General features: G+C 32.3%; 1 protein-coding gene across 1 annotated transcript in view; it reads left to right on the forward strand.

The window, feature by feature from the left end:
* LOC149553117 (uncharacterized) overlaps positions 1-11,667 on the forward strand; it is a 69,262-nt gene extending 57,595 nt beyond the window's left edge. The window contains exons 3-4 of the mRNA XM_089790287.1: positions 8,566-8,647; positions 11,469-11,667. Coding sequence (XP_089646413.1) covers positions 8,566-8,647; positions 11,469-11,620 — 234 coding nt within the window. The 3' untranslated portion in view covers positions 11,621-11,667. The remainder of the gene's footprint in view (positions 1-8,565; positions 8,648-11,468) is intronic.
* Positions 11,668-17,724: the final 6,057 nt, after the last annotated feature.

A 17,724-nucleotide genomic window follows, 5' to 3' on the forward strand; every position in this document is an offset into this window, starting at 1 on the left:
AAATTTATATTTCAAAACTGAAGGTGATGATATGGTTATCCTTGTATTATATGTTGATAATTCGCTAATTACAGGTGATGAACATCTTATAGAGAAATGTAAGCAAGATCTCACTGCAGAATTTGAAATGAAGGACCTAGGGTTACTTCACTATTTTTAAGGATTAGAAATTTGGCAACTGGACAATTGTATTATACCAAATCAGGGAAAATATACAATTGATATATTAACCAAGTTTGGAATGATGGAATGTAAGCCGGCTGCTACCCTTATGGAGATAAACCTACACAAACTAAAAGATGATATGAATGAATCTGAAGATGTGGATCCTACTTATTATAGACAAATTATTAGATTCTTAATGTATCTGGTTAATACTCATCCTCCTGACATATGCTATGCAACTCATACCTTGAGTCAATTTATGTGTGCTCCTAAGAAGATACATTTGCATGCAGCTAAATACATTTTGAGGTATTTGAAGGGTACTATTGGAATGGGAATCAAATATGACAAAGTCAATCTTGAACTAATTGGATACTTAGATTATGATTGGGTTGGGAGTTCTATTGAGCAAAAGAGCATTTTAGGATATTGTTTTAGTCTTGGATCTGGTATGATTTCCTGGACTAGTCGGAAACAAACTTCAGTAGCTTTAAGTTCTACCGAAGCCAAGTACACTGCATCTTTCTTGGGTGCCAGAGAAGCAGTATGGCTACGAAAGTTGCTTTTAGATCTCTTCAAAACACCTTTGAAGCCCACCATGATTTATTGTGATAATCAAAATTGTATCAAACTTTCTTCTAATCCTATGTTTCACAATCGTTCTAAACATATTAAAATTTCATTTCATTATATCAGAGATATGGTTAATCGAGGAGTCATTCAATTGGAATATATATGTACAAATTATCAAATAGTTGATATCCTTACCAAACCTCTTGTTAAAGTGAAACTGAAATACTTTAGAGAAAAACTTGGTATGATTATTTGTAATGGAATTTTTTTGAAATAAAAGAGTTATTTCATTTGAGATTGTGTTTCCATTGGTTACTTAATAGTATTTGATATGTAATAAAAGGTGATGATCCCTTACCAAACCTCTTGCTAAAGTGAAACTTGAATACTTCAGAGAAAAACTTGGTATGAGTATTTGTAATGGAAATTTTTTGAAATAAAAGAGTTATTTCATTTGAGATTGTGTTTCCATTGGTTAATAGTATTTGATATGTAATGAAAGGTGACGATCTTTCATGGACATATTCAGTTGTAGAAAAATTATTTACAAGGTGATGATCTTGTAAATAATGAATCTATTTTTGAGCTTCTCTAGACATTGCTTAAGTGCAAGTAGAGATTATTTTTGGGCTTCTCTAGATATTGCTTAAGTGCAAGTAGAGATTATTCTGGGCTTCTCTAGACATTGTTTAAGTGCAAGTAGAGATTATATGAGCCATCTCTAGACATTGCTTAAGTGCAAGTAGAGATCATTTATTGTTTATATTGTGTTGCTTATATGATGACTTTGATTTACTTAATGTTTTACTTCTCCCTAGCTAAAGAGGGAGTGTTAATGTTTAGCGTCAGAAAAAGAAAAACATGAATCTCTTATGCTACCACTGTTTGCTATGCATCATAGAGATATAAGCATCTGTATTTTGTTACTATTATCTGCTATACATTACAGAGATATAAACATCAGAATTATGCTACCATTGTTTGATATGCATCACAGAGATATATGCATACGTATATATATCCATATTGACGTATGCATACATATATCTCTGTCATACATTTGAATTATTAACAGTTAAGTAAGCATATTGTTGACCAACTTATATTGGTTGGGCTTCATATTATCAGCAACTTATTATATTGCTTGTATCAGGTTTCATACCTCGTGCTTTGCCTTTATTATGTATTGATCATTATTGGGCCCTTGAGTTGTTATCGGGTGACGACTTATAAACATGTTTTGGGCAGTTGTTATTAACTAACATGCCTCTGAAGAGGCATGTCCCTACGTGGCTTTTGAGCCACGTAGAGACATGACTCTTCGGCATCATGTTTCTCACCGCATATATATATATATATATATATATATATATATATATATATATATATATATATATATATATATATATATATATATATATATATATACTCATTCACTGCCGTAGGGAAAAACATCAATTCAAGGCATCCGAGTACCTGTAGGAAAATATCAGTATTGTTATCACCTTCACCATTTTGTTATACAATGATCCAGAGCTTTAACCATTGCTGAAGGAGGAAGATTGTCAAAGATTTTGCTGCAAGTCACAGTCAGAGATAAGTACTTATATTCTGCATAATTTAAATTCAGAACTTACCAACAAGCATAATTTGTAATTTTTTATCTATCAGAGAGCCACTATTTTAATAGAAAATAGATGAGCACGCCAAAATGCCTCTTTTCCAAGCAAAAACATGAGCTAAAATGACAATTTTTAGGCTTTTTTGCCAAAAACGTACACTTGAATGGAGTCAAAAATGACATTTTTTGCATGAGATCTCAACATTTAGTGTTTGGAAAAACTTAGAAAAAGAAAAACACCCCTTATGGAACAAATTTTATACCATGGAATGGAGAGATTTGCAAATTCCAAGCAAAAACAAGATCTTGGAGGGCACACGCATGGAGTTTTTTAAAAAATGGGTTCATGAAGATCAAATGCATGTGTTTGAGAGCAAAACACACCTTTTAGAGATATTTGCATGTTTTAAAAATGCAACATAGAGAAAAACACACCTTTTAAAGGCCATTACATGTTTTATAATAGGCTCTCCCAAGGAAAAAACACACCTTTTTGGTGCATATGCATGTTTTAAAATATGTTTTTTTGCCCAAAAATGGGTTTGGGAAGTGCAATTACATGTCTTTGGTGCAAAACACACCTTTTTGGTTGTAAAGACATGTTTAAGTTACATGCATATGCAACTCAAGGCAAAGCTCACCTTTTTGGTGCATATGCATATAACACATGTAGCTCAACTTTTTGATGTCATTGCACATTTTAAGTGAGTTTACATACAATGGCATCATAAAGTTTCACTTTTAAGTGATTTTACATGCAATGGCACGAAAAAGCTCCACTTTTAAGTGATTTTACACATTCAAGTGATTTTTATAAGCACATGTCAATTAAATTTTGATAAAATATTACTTAAGTTGGACATAAATTATATTTACATTATCATATTAACAATATAATATGTAAATATCATTTAGTAAGTAATATTCGCTACAACATTTGATTTAAATATCAAAAATTAAATTGAACTATATAGTTAATATAGTCACTTAAGTGAAAAATCAAAAAGTAAATTCAACTTAAAAATATAACATAAAGTGCACTATAGTTACTTTAAGTGAAAATTTAATTGATAAAGTAACTTTAAAACATAACATAAAGTGAATTTAAGTTATATTTTTCAAAATGTAAATGTCAAATAAAAAATAAAACATGATATTTTTAATTTGTGCAGCTGCATCAAAAAGGTCCACTTTTTGGGCATGAAATTGGTCATATCTTTTGATTGACAACTCCAATTAAGCCCCAAGTTAGATCAAATCGAAGGGGAAACCAAAAGAAATGATTTGAGCAAAACCAAAGGACAAAAAACTAAGAAACACACTAAAAAATGAAAAGAATGATGATGAAGGCCGCAAAAATCAAGCATAGGCTTGATAGTCAAAAAAAAGAAAAAGACTTTATGAAAGCCTTCGATAAAGAATTTTCTACGTGAATTGGAGTTGATTGATTGATCAACATTAAGCAATCAAATAAAAAATTCAACTTCGAGAAATGCGAAACTAGTTTGAAAAAGTTTCGCACTATTACCTGCATTTTGTGGTGGCAAAATGTAGAACAACAGGTAATAGGACAGATGTATTTGTGTTCCTGGTGTTGGTTCCCAAAATTGCAGATTGGAATCCTATGAGCCTTGCCTGCTCGATGTTGGGATATCCAACTGATTAAGGCCAATTTGACGGGATTGATTGATGTGATCCAAATCCCCTGCACTTTTGGCTCTGCAAAACCAAGGCGAGTGTACCTAATCCTGAACAAAACACCTGAGCCCGAGATGCTTATAGCAGATTGAATAGAACACAAATGTATTGAAAGTTTCCCAAAACAACAAGTGTTATAGAAAACTTCTAAGTTGCGATTTATGAATTAAGAATAAAACTAAATGATTTTATAAATGTGATAATGTTTTAAATAGAGAATGAATGCAACAAATGAATATATTAATTCCTCAATGGAAAGAAATGAAACAGTTGCCAGCGTATGGATTGTGAATCAAGAGTAAAAGACTAGTGCTTGATTAAATGGGCAATCAAAGTCAATACTATAAGCTGAAATGTACAATTTTATAAAATTCTATATATTTTAAACTATAAACAATTGTAACAATTCAGATGTAACGGATCAATTATACAAACACAATTTTAAAATAGTCTAGAATGCACTTTAACTCCTGTGATATGGAGACAAACTAGACATAAATATGGAAACAATCAAATATTTCACAATATCTATGTTTGTCAAATTTAAAATGCAATAATGACCCAGCCCACTTATCCAAATTTTAAAATGTTTATAGAAAATAAATAAAAATATTTATAAAGGACACAACTTAATAATAATTTAAAACTCTGAAAGTTAAAATAAATAATTATGCCAGAAATGAAATTGCAATAAAGACATTCCTTACAGATGATCTACCTACTGCATTTCAATTCCGGAATCGCATATAAATTTGCTCGGTAATCCAGAATCCAGGAGCTTAGTTCAAAAATTCATTCCTTTACGAATGAAAGAATATAATATATCAAAGTGCATAAGAAAATATAAATTTTTTAATATGAAATTGAATTGTCTTGTTTTGATTTTGAATCTCCTATTTATAAATGGCTAAAAAATGTTGGTTGCATTTTCAAGCACCGCACCCTTCCATAACAAATGACTAGATGTTGTGATCTTCTAATGTAACTTATAATATAATTCGGCTTAAAGGAAATGTAACTATTTGTTTGAGCGCATAAACATGGGCTTGGCCGATAACATTCAATATACTATCATCGCATCTCTCTCAATATACACAAACTTCATCACCTGTTGTGTATTTTTTTCCTTCAGAAGACGTTATTGTTATGGTTGCAATCTTCGCATTCTGAATCTGCGTGGGCTCTTGGGATGCATATTACGCTTCATTCAATACTTTTCCATGGTTGATTGTTTAGATCCTCTTGTCACCGACGCACTTTATTATAGACTCGTTACATCCTGGTGAGAACCTCCTGCTCCCATAAACCTTTCCTGAACCTGCAATAATAACAAAACGAATTGTTAGATATGAATCATCACATTATGATTAGCGGTTTTTGTTCGGTTATTGCCAGATGTACAAGACAAGCCTTATCTTCTTCTCTTCATTCAACACATTCCATTCAATAGTCTGCCTTCGTTTTGGAGTATGTGGGCATTATATTCTTCCAAATATGTTTCTCAGTCTTCCTTTCATTACATATCGCGGAGGAGTGATGGAGCTTATCAGAATAGGGTCTCTTGAGGAAATATGTTCATCTCGATATTGGTCTTCATTCATACATGATTCCTTATAACATTTGTATTCTTCAATCTGAGCAGTGATTCTAGACTTTTTTGATGATATGACAAGGTTATATGTAAGCCCAAACGTGGGGGCAAATATCTCATCTCAACTTTTATATCTTTGTCTGCACGCTTTGTAATTTACAGCTGTGTATATTAGAGTGGGTGCCAGAGATTATTCACAACATATTAGAAGCTTCGTGAATGCTCATAATTCATGACAGAATTGTGGTATTGGAACTCTTGCTGTAGACATATCTATTGCACAATTCTTTTTTAATGATAAACACATTTTCAAAGGTGCTATTGCAGAGAATCATGCCCTCTTTCCATGTTCTGGTCCCGCCATCATATCACTTGGAAAAAGACCCCGTATATTGTGGACATGATATAGAATGGATGTGTATAAATTTCAATTGCCTACATGAAGGGTCATCATTCTGATAGTTCTGAGATACTGTTTAGCTTCGATTAAATCATGTTTCAGCAATTATTGCACAGAGCAAATTATTTTCCAGAACTTAATTACTTTTGTATGGAGAGAGTTTCAGAAGATTTACACATGTTGCTGAAGCTACCAAGAAGTTTATCAGAAGAAGATCCTTGGATACAGAATGGAGGCTCCAAATGTATGAAACCCATCACTGATCCTCTTGATCATCCAGTTACAAATTTCAAAACCTTTTCTGCTGCTACAGATTGAAATTTCTTAATAGCTCTCAAGAACATTTGTATGACAGGATTTTCCTCGCTATAACCTCCAGTGTAATGAATATGGGACTGCAAGTCACCAACGTCCATGCCATCCACTGAACTTGATATCAGAGGCTAAGTTCATACCTATCCAATCAGATTGTATCTCTTTGAATCTTCACAGAAAATAAGAACATTGATTACGGATTTGATTATTTAGATAATTGTTTGCAATAAAACACTATCATGTTTGCATTAGTCACTTAAATATCCCTGTCACCAAGCAAAAGTTCTTTTCAGGACATGACATATATCTTTATCAATAATGAGCATCTTGTATTATCTTTAATAATGCTGGCATTATTAGTTTTGTTTCATGCCCAGCTTTGATTTGACGTTAATGATTATCCTTTTTCAACTTTCCAACATCGTAAATGAAAGCCTTGATTTTTGCAAAAATAGGGCTCCATCACCTAGATATCAAAAACCACTTCATTGGGAAATTCTTTACTGGGGTTGATAGCAATCAGAATTCTGGCATTGGAGTGTGGTATCAGAGAGGAAGATTTGTCAATTTTGATGACCTTGCCAAGGGGTTCTAGTGCCTAAGGAATCAAGTTCCAAAGGAAAGGTGGGAAGTTTCCTATAGAAACCCACCTAGGGGTGGAGAGTGCTAATACTTCAGCCGTAACTGCCTTTGGCAACCAGGGAATAACTCTAAAGATAGAGTATCCAATTCTCCATAATTGTTTTTCAACTACATGCTTCTAGGAATTTGGGTTGTTAAAGAAGACAATGAAAAGTCCTTTTTGGATTGTTTGAAGGAAGGAGAAATGAAAGCCAAGTTTCCTACTCCAAACATTGTGAAGCCATTCATTCAAGAAGGCTCTTGAGGGTAGTTTGTCAGGGTCTTGGGCGGCTAAGAAAATAGCAGTATTGTGGAGTTTAAAGATCTCTTTAAGAGAAGACTGCATTTGCGAATTTGGAATGAGGATACAAGAAGAGGACAATGGGTTCTTACTTGAATCTCGTGACTGGTTTCCTCCAATGCTTGCTCCTTTCGTCTGCTCGAGCTTGGCTCCATCTAGAATGACTGGGTCATTCTTCAGTGCTTGCACGAAGGTTTTTCCCACCCTAGGGTTGGTCATTGGTTTCTCCAAGCATGTGGAAGGCGGTTGCTTAACAACAAAGTATGAATGATCCAGACCCGGCGATTTCGAATGCATTGTGAATTGCGTTCACCAACTTTTGCATTAAATGCTTTAGGGCTCATACGCTTGGTGGGTGTCGTGCCACCAAGTTGCAGAGCCCCTGAGGACACCTTGATGCCCAATGTTTAATTCGAAAGTAGGCTATAAATAATAATTCATGGTTTAACTTTATATCTACTTCTCTATATAATTTTAGTAAATAGATTAACTTTATATCAAATATTTTTCAATTGATTGTTATATTTACCTCATTGATGCATATAATGTATTTGGGAATATCATTATGTACCTTGGGCTCCCAGGGCTCTCATGCAACTGAAAATTATGATAGGGTGTGCTAATAATTAGAGAGCATTATTTAATGTTTTACATTTTTTACGCCTCTGAATCTGGGTAGTGGTTATGCCTGCTTTTAACTGATTCCACAACATAAATGTACAACTGATCACTAATTATTTTAAATATCTATGCTCTAATACTAAGCTGACTGTCCAACTTAAATTTGTTTTGTCTTGTGATCATTGAGTGGCATTTGTCAATGGGTCGCACAGTTAATTCCTTTGAGTCCTAGCATTTTCCTGCATGATATACATCAGCCATAATAATATGAGGGAGGCATTTTTTATAAAGAGCAGAAGTCTCTCTTAACTTGCAGAGTCTTGCTTAAGTTGATATTGTTTTCCTTTATTTTGTGCATTTATATATATAATATGATGTCCATAAGAGGCTGTAATTGTACTGCATATAATTCTTTTGATTGTGAAGATATTTCAAGGTTAGAATAAATTAAATTCCTTTTTCTTCAAGAAGCTGCAAGTTGTGGATTTTTTCTGTTTACCTGATGGCTAAATCCAATTTCTCTTGTCTGAACTTTATGGCTTTTATCTTGATGCTGAATATCTGGAGTGCCTGAATTTTCTTGGTTTATTCAAAAGATTATTTAATTAATAAATTTTGTAGAATGCATTTTGAATGTATTTCCCTCATTGGAATTACAGAGTGAAGAATGCCTCTTGAAGATGTATAAGACAATGGAATTGCTTGTAAATCAGAAGAATTCTTATTTTCTTTTATTAACAGGTATTTATTTCAAGATCCATTAATTCTAATTTGTGAAGCTTTTCTGGTATATGGTGTTTAATTAGTTGATTTATTAAGGGGCATGCTTTTATCTTGCTTATGTTTCATGTTTAAGTTTTTGTACTATTTTTCTAAACAAGGGCTTCGATACCTAATAGTAATTTAGTTAGGTACAAATAAGTTAATACTGCAGGTGCAAAGAATGGGTAGTGGGTCTGACAAAAACTACAAAGCTAAGATGAAGGTAAATGGAATTTTCGGCGAAAATAGAAAAGTAGAAAGAATGTATAAGAGACTCAAAAAGGGAAAGTAAGGAGTGAAAGGCCTAAATGTAATGATTCCAACAGGTTAGAACTTCGATTCTGGATGTTCACTTTGCATGCAAGCTCTGATACCACTGTAAGAAACGCAAGTGGTTCTAACTCTGACAATCATTGAATTGCTATGCTTTCCAGATGTTTGACATTTTGCAATGAAGAAGTTTTGATTTCTGAATGAGTATGCTTTGCTTCATTTGTTTTATGAATTCTTGCAATTCGAAACATAAACAAATGCATGGAAGTTATGTAAACTATCCTTTGAGCCACCATCTTTCTCATCACTAAGCAATTCTCCCTACAACTTATTCATTCTATTACAAAACCAGAATTAAAAATATGCATGGAATGTTGTTAAATATATATCTGAGATTATTAATGAGAATCTGTAACTACCATCATGCACCAGTGTCATCCAATCATTGAAGACACCACTCGTCGAAACTATCTAACATTGAAGCTCGAGAATGATGAGGTAGGCACTCTATGTCAAAAAGCCTTGTCTAACTGAATTGCAGCCCTACAAATATGTTCATTGCTGCCTGGAAGCTACTCCAAAGAGCCACGGAAGACATTAAAGGGTTCCATATGCAGCCTATGAATTATTTTTGCAATCTGTCATCACAATGCCGCCCAGCCCTGCTAAGCACACTGATATAGCATGGAATATCTGCATTAAAATAATACTTACGCCCTGTATGAAATCTCTGTCAAAAATGCTGGATTCTTCCTTGTGGTTTGATCACCATTTGAAACAAATACTAATAGTACCTCAGGATTAAGCCACTCTTAGGCACAATTCACCAGCCCAAAATCGTTGATTCAGAGTGCAATGACATCTGAAAGAATTCACAATTCTTTAGATTAAAAAAGTTGAAACCCTTGGTTCTGAACTTCACACCAAATTACCAAAATTAAAAGCACAAATGGATGGTTCAATTTTTGCATTAGATGGAATATATAATTCCTCACTACAATTCGCCCCTGGAGCTTCTTCACACCTCACATGAAATTAAGTTCTTATCTTGATTGCATTTGAATTATAATAGTTATTTCCCCTTCCTCAAAGTTCACGCCAATACATGAATTAATTATAAAAAGATGATTAAATGCTCTTTAACCAAATAACTTAACCCATGCACTTAATGACTTTTATGATTCCACTTAAATATATATTATTAATAAAGTACCACTTTATTATTAATAAAATAATCTTGCACACTGGCCAAAAATGCTTCTCCAAGGTACCAATGATAATCCAGGTATCAACAATGTCAAACAACCAAGTGCCTTGCCAAAAATAGCAACTGCATGAACTTGACTTACTATAAATAGCAAGTCCCTAGAAAGAAGCTCAAGAAGCTCTGTTGAAGCTATCAAGACTCAACACTACCACCAAGCTTCTCAGGTCCCCTACCAAAGACAAATCCCGACCACCCTGAAATAGATACTTACTATAAATAGTAAGTGTTCCATTTTGACTCAAATGAGGAACAATCCTGAGCAAGCCCTGACATCTGCCACTAGAAACCTTCTGTGATACCCAAAATGGACACCCTTTAATTCACCATACTAGCTTACAAGGGTCAGCTAGTAGGCCAATCCTTAAAACACTGATGCTCACGAAATTGGGGACACACTAAAACTTTAATTTATTAATTATATTTTAATAGCCAATCTCTTAATTTTCAGTATAGTTGAGGTACATGTTGGTCAGGTAATTCATATGTAGTAGTACATGTGTAACATACTCGTATGTTTAGTTTCCTCAGATGCACATATGTTTAACTCATCTTGTACTTTTCATTTAGTTACTAGATCGCTTGTGGCTTGGGCGACAAGTAGCTTTAAAATAGATGTTAAATTTGGAACTAAGAATATAAGTTGTTTTGTGTGCTTAACTTTTTTTAATCATTTAATTCACACATTTTCCCTTCAGCAAAAATAGTCTCGATGATTAATAAAAATCAGAATGACCGAGAGAGAGAGAGAGAGAGAGAGAGAGAGAGAGAGAGAGAGAGAGAATATGCTCTCTTTCATGTTTGTCTTGATCTCATGGATTGTGGAGATCTGCTTGCCCTGATTTATAAAAGTTAAAAATCTTTCACTTTTAATAAAATAATTCTTTTTGTCAATAAAAGTGATTAGTTGTAACTGGTTGACCAACAAATTTTTAATAACCACTTAAGTTTCACTGGTGCAATAATATTGCCTAACAGCAAATTTAAATAAGAATCAAAGCCATATTGGTTATTCTTGATAATATAATAAATTTTTCTTTTCATCTACCAGAGAATTAATCATAATTAACGGTGATACTTTTATTTACATATAATATTCTCATTGAATCCATTTCTAAGTTGTCATTTTTTTTTTAATTTAGAGATAAACGTTGGAATTTAGTGCTAGAACTAGCATTATTTTTATTCCAAGAATGAACTGGATGTTTAGTTTTAATCAAGGTAAATATTCTTTTCATTAAAACTGATTGATTTGCATTTCAAGTAAAGTTCAAGAACAACTTGCACTAAAAATTTTGAATCTCCAGCCATGTGGATTCCGGCCCACACATCATAACAAGTTAGGCAATGAGTTTGTGCTTTTCACAAATTATGACCCAGAAGATCAGCTTGGTGGGTGGGAGAATTCTGGATAAAAGTAATTTTCATGTCAAAGAACTTTATATGGCTGCTTAGTATTTAGCTGATGAATTTCATTTATAGTTTTAAAATTGTTAGCAAATGGTATGCAATGATGTAAATTATTTATGTTCTTTTGCTCGAAAATCCAAGGACTTGAATTGGAACTTTGAATCTACAAAGATGTAGGTTTCCGTCCAGATTTCATAACAGAATAGGTAATTACTCTATTGTATTCTCAAATGATGACCCAGAAGAAATTCTTGGTAGGTGGGAGGCTTCTCGTAAAAGTTTCTTTAAGGAGCTTCCTTTTTCTGGTCAATATATATCTGGTGGTAGACTTCTTTTTTGTAAAATGCAATGAGGTAACTTCTATACATGGTTGTTGTTTTCAAGTTTAAATCTTTCCCCTTTTGTGGAGATGCTCTGGGGCTGCATCGTGCTTTGACAAACTCAGTTTTTTGTCACTGATTGAAGGCTAATATTTTGCTTTAAATACAGTTTAGGCTTGGCTGTTTCAAGTAAAGAAACAACTAAAACATGAATAGCAAAGGACATATATATGATCTACTGCCCTTTTGTAAAGATAAGTTGATTGTGTATGTAAACTGTTTTCTTATTTTACAAAATGGTGAATCTAGCTTGTCAAGGTCTATAAACTCTTTCTTGTGATTTTTTTTCTCTAATTTGCATTGCAAGCTTATTTTCATTTGAAGTTTCAGCTGCAAAAATGGGGGGAATTGTCTTTTTCAAACGTGCAAATAATATTCTTTCACTATATGCATGTAACTACATTTATACTTTATGAAATTTGTCTACGGGGACAAGGAGGCAATAGTAGAATATAAAAAAATCTAATATTGATTGGGATGATTAGCTGATGGCAGAGGACATAGCATCTAAATCTACTAGTAATGAATACGTGAAAATGAAAAATGGTAATGTGCAATCAATCTTGGAAATAAATATAAGTGCATGGTTGTGGTTATAGCTATAAGACCGGGACATTAACAATAACATGGTTTGCCATTTCTAATAATTTAATCTCAGTAGAGTGCATTATACGGAATTGATCGAGTGTAGTAAATGACAAGCTGATGGATAACAAGTATAAAGAGAATAAGTAGCTCAGTTGATCTTGAATTAAGGTATTTAATTTTCTTAGCAATAATTGGCTATATAGGCTTCTCCAGGAATGATTTAGGGCAATATAAATTTTAAAATGTTATTTTAAATATCTGTAATCTGCATTTGGAAGAAAGACGCAGAAAGTAACTACAGATGCTGTAAAAGAAGCAGGCATATTAAGAAAGCTACAATGAGGTATGAAAGCCCTATTCTATTACTTTTCTAAAGCTACAATATGGTATGCATGCTGCAACCATTATTTTTCTTATCGGCTTATGCCCTTTATCTATTTTGGAAAAAAAAAAAAAAAAAACACATTTTTATTGAGTTTTAGATTCATAAATAACATCAAATATCAGTCTAAACATAATTTCCTTAAAAGCAATTTCAAATAGGACATAAATATCCAATATACATGGATAAAGAAAAGAAATAGCATATTTTTAAGCATTACTAATTAGGTCATATTCTTATTAAAGCAATTTACATGGATAATGGTTGTGAACTTGTGACCGATAAAGAAGCTAGCTGCAAATGTATTTTAGATGATAATTGCAGCAAATTTGCATTTTGTTGGAGCACTCTCATGCAATGGATAAAAATGTGGAAATCTAATTTGCTTCTTTTGTGGCACCAATAGATGAATCTTTAATTCTTTTTTCATGTCATTTTCAATGTAGTTGGAATTGCACAAATTGATCTAACTATCTACACATTCTCTTTTGAATAATGTGGTGTGCATGATAGGAGAAACCACAATAACTTGGCAAGCCCAAAACACATAAAAACTTGAAACTCAGAAAAACTGGGGAAAATTCAGAAATTTTATTTTACATTTTTAAATATACGCATTAAAAAAATACATTACTAAATTTAGAAAGCATAATACTGAGTTCCATCATATAAAAATTGAAACTAGAGTTTACATATCGTGGACAAAAGACTAGTTCAGTCTCTATTTAAGTTGCAATGCCACTTCCATTGGCAATGTCATATGTAGAGCTGTCTTGTCTAAAGGAATTTTTTTGGCAAGTTGTGTGATAATAAAGTTATGTCTTGATTTTTCATCATCGTTCTATTGTAAACAAGTGTCTTACACGACAAAAGATTCCACTAATGTGCATTTGAGAGTGGAGACCTTGACAAGGTTGAGGGACAATGCCCCCGAGAGAGTCAGTGGGTAGCTCTTCTTATTGTGTCCAGGTGCAGTTCTCCATGTCTTGTCCCTATTGTGACACAAGGTGGGGTTTGAGTGTCACCAAGCCTTTAGTGCTATTTGTTGTACTGCTATGTGCCTTAGATCACCAAATGCACGTGAAAATGAAATGAAAAGCATGTTTTGTTAACAAGCAAGACAAAAAAAAAATATGGAGCTTGACAAATTATTGACAAAGAAATTGTGATTATTTTGCAATGAATCCACAATTGATATGGGTCAAGTTATGGGGTTTGGGGAACATGCACCTAGTGTGCCCTTTGACATGTTACAAGGAGGGGTTGAGGGGTGGAGCCCCCCCTTGTTAACCCAACATGAGTTCTTCAAAACCACATAAGCCTTTAATGCTATTTGTTGTGTTATGAACCCTAGATCACCAAACACGTATGAAAATGAAATAGAAATGTATTTTTTAACAAGCAAGATTTTTTTTTTGTATGGATTTGAACAAGTTTCTAGTGACAAAGGAATTGTGATTATTTTGCAATGAGTCCATGATTTATAAGGATCAAGGGGTAGTGCCACTTATGGGGCTTAGGGGCAATGTTGCAAGTGTGCTCCCTATCATGATATAAGGTGGGGTTGAGGGTGGAGCCCCCTTGCCAAGTCCAAAATAAGTCATTTGAAACCATAAATGCCTTATGTGCCATTTGTTGTGTTGCTATGTGCCTTAGATCACCAAACACATGAAAATGACATTTTTTAACAAGAAAGAGAGAGTTATTATATCAATTTGGACAAGTTATTGACAAAGAATGACTTTTTTGCAATGACTCGAAGATTTATAATGAAAATTTGACACGAGTTTTACAAAAAATAGTTTGTGAGTTATTGGGTAACTCACCTAGCAACTTGAATTAGAACTACTCGACAAGTTTCACAACTGTGGTGTTTACTATTGTTTGATATTGGAGAGCAATATAAAATGTATAAATTGAAATTTTTGAATCAAATTAATGATGGGGCTAATAAAATTAAAACTTAGCATTTTGAAGATGCAAATTGGTTTCTAATTTTGAAGTCTTGTTCTATTTCGCTTGCCTTCTAGAAACAATCTCTCATTATGATTATTAAAAAATGTTTTAATTTTAAACAAGGACATATTTTGTTCAAAAACAATATCTTTCTTATTAGAGTATACATTCCTAATAAAAATATATTTATATTTTTATAAATAATGATAATAATAGATTTCTTTTGATGGTTGTTTATTCTTGAAAAACATAATATATATTTGACTAAATAGTGATAAGTCACCAGATTATGGTTTGGAATCATAAAAGTAAACAATTTTAACATTAATTAAGTGATTAAAATAAAGCTATTATAACTATTTTGTAGATATATTGTTTTATTCTTATGATGTGCCACCAATATGTGCGTAGTGTTTTTTTTCTAAACTTTACTTTGTTTAATTTCAATGCATTTATTTTCATTTTTGAAATATTAGGTGCTCTATGTCTAATTTATAAGATCTTATATAGATTGGGCAAAATGTGCTTTGTATTCTTCAAAATTTATAAGATAACTTTTTCAATATTATAAAATATTAAAGATATATTTTGACCAATTATTTTATTATTACTTTTTATTATTTAAATATATTTTGAATTTATTAATAGAAGAAATATAATAAACATAAGTTTATAATATCAAATAATGGTCTACCTTATTTATCTTCATTGATAAAAGTATATAATATACTTTTATAAAGAATATTATATTTTAATAAAGAATATATTATATTTTTGTGATTTTTTAAGGTAGACAAATAACTAATAGAATGTGAATTCAAAATGTCTACAAGAATTTGCATCCATCAACTTGTGCAACCCTCGTGATAAAAGAGATAGGGATTAAAATTAAATGTCAACATTGTCATTCAATTGGACATTTGTGAGAGGATCTCCATAGAAGGGGAAGGATCAATTCTTGAGCTCAATTGAAGTAAGGAAATGCCCTCAAATCAATACAAGAATCTCATAGGAAGGACCTACAAGGAAGGAGTTTTTTAGTCCCACAACAATGCCGAAAGACATAAGGAACTTTTTTCTTGTTATGGTTGGTAAAGAAATTCAATTTGTGATGGACACATTCATTTCTTTTTGGGAAGATATGCCAAAGGAAATATGATGATATGTAAAGATAATTAAAGGTAAAGTTCTAGCTAATATAGAAGGCTAACTTATGGAAGCTCAAAGTACAAATGCAGTTAAACACACATGCATATATGTCTTTAGGTGTGTGTGTGTGTGTGTGTGTGTGTGTGTGTGTGTGCAGGAATAACTTTAAGAAACCCCCTTTTGAAGAAAAAAAAAAAATCGTGGTGAATCTAACATTATTTTTGGGGAAAAAATTAAAATCTTTTGGCAATTTTGTTTCCAATGTGGGGAAAAGTTTAATTTAGGGGTTATTTTACTCTGACCATAGTAAAATTCATAAAATTGAGGTGATTTTTTTCCTTGTGATAGGAAAATAATATAATGTAAGAGGCGATTTTGTCCATTGCAATGGAAAATATATATAATGTATGAGGCAATTTTTCCCATTTAATGGAAAAAAAAAATTTGTATGAGACAATTTTTCCCTTATAATGGAAAATTTATATATTGTGTGAGGCAAATTTATACTTCTAATGAAAAAAATATATAATGTGTTGGCAAATGTGCACTACGAGATAACAAATAAGGTCATATCATCTACAAATGATATGTGATTACTAAATGAATGAAAGGCTAGAAATTGATTGTATGGTTATCAAATTGATTGTCAAACTATCAAAAGATCATGATCAATATTAAGTCAAGGATTGATAAGAAAATGAGATATCAAAAGGATTACACATATATGGAATATATTGTTGCATTTATGGTTGAATGACAACTGGTCAAAAAACATTCTTTAACATGCAGACATATTGCTTAACATCATTAGAAATGTAGTTGATTGCTAGAAATGGGATTGCCTGTGGTAGAGGGAATGCCAAATAAAAATCCAAGCCCTGTTGTCAACCTAGATTTAACCTAGGATGAGGATAAGGAGAAAAGTGATAGTAGTATTAGGCTTATGGTAACTTCATAGGTTATCTCTACTAATTCAGGGGACACCGTGAAAAAGCTGGTAAAGGAGTAGGAAAAGTTAGAGCTTTGAGCTATGTTCATTAAAAAGAGCACTGACCCTGCTAATTTTGATGAACATATTACAAATGCGGTGGAAAAATGGAACTTCAATGATTTTGGGATATTTTAGAGGATAAAAAACCATTGTGCGAAGAATAATTAGTTTAGGGCTATTTTGTAAAACATATATATATATAATGTAATGGCTTGGGGCTTGTTGCTTCTCTTTTTTAGGGAAACCAAAACTATTTTTGGTATAGTATATATAAATATGAAGATGAAATGTAAAGAAAATACAAAGAATATAATGAGAAGCATACCCCTTTTTGATATTTCAATTTTTTGTGGCATGATGTTTTCTTTTTGACTCAAGTCTTTTATAGTAATCATTTATGTATTTGACTCTTACTTTCAATAGTTGTGTAAATATACAAATCAAGTTTTTAGATTCTTAATTTAATTTTCTAGTTAGTCAGTATTTTATTAAGATTAGACTCAGGTTGTGTTATCTTTTGGGTAAAGATTCAAACCTAGTCACATTGCATCTTTAAAGCGATGGATTTTTAGAAAATGTTTTAAACTTTTTCGTATTGGTATTTGATCCAACACTAATATATATTACATGTCACCTCTCCAACATGCATCAAGCATCCTTGAA

The sequence above is a fragment of the Cupressus sempervirens genome, chromosome 6 (genome assembly GCF_028749045.1).
Source record: "Cupressus sempervirens isolate cs-2001-9-10 chromosome 6, ASM2874904v1, whole genome shotgun sequence".
In the NCBI taxonomy this organism is placed as follows: Eukaryota; Viridiplantae; Streptophyta; class Pinopsida; order Cupressales; family Cupressaceae; genus Cupressus; species Cupressus sempervirens.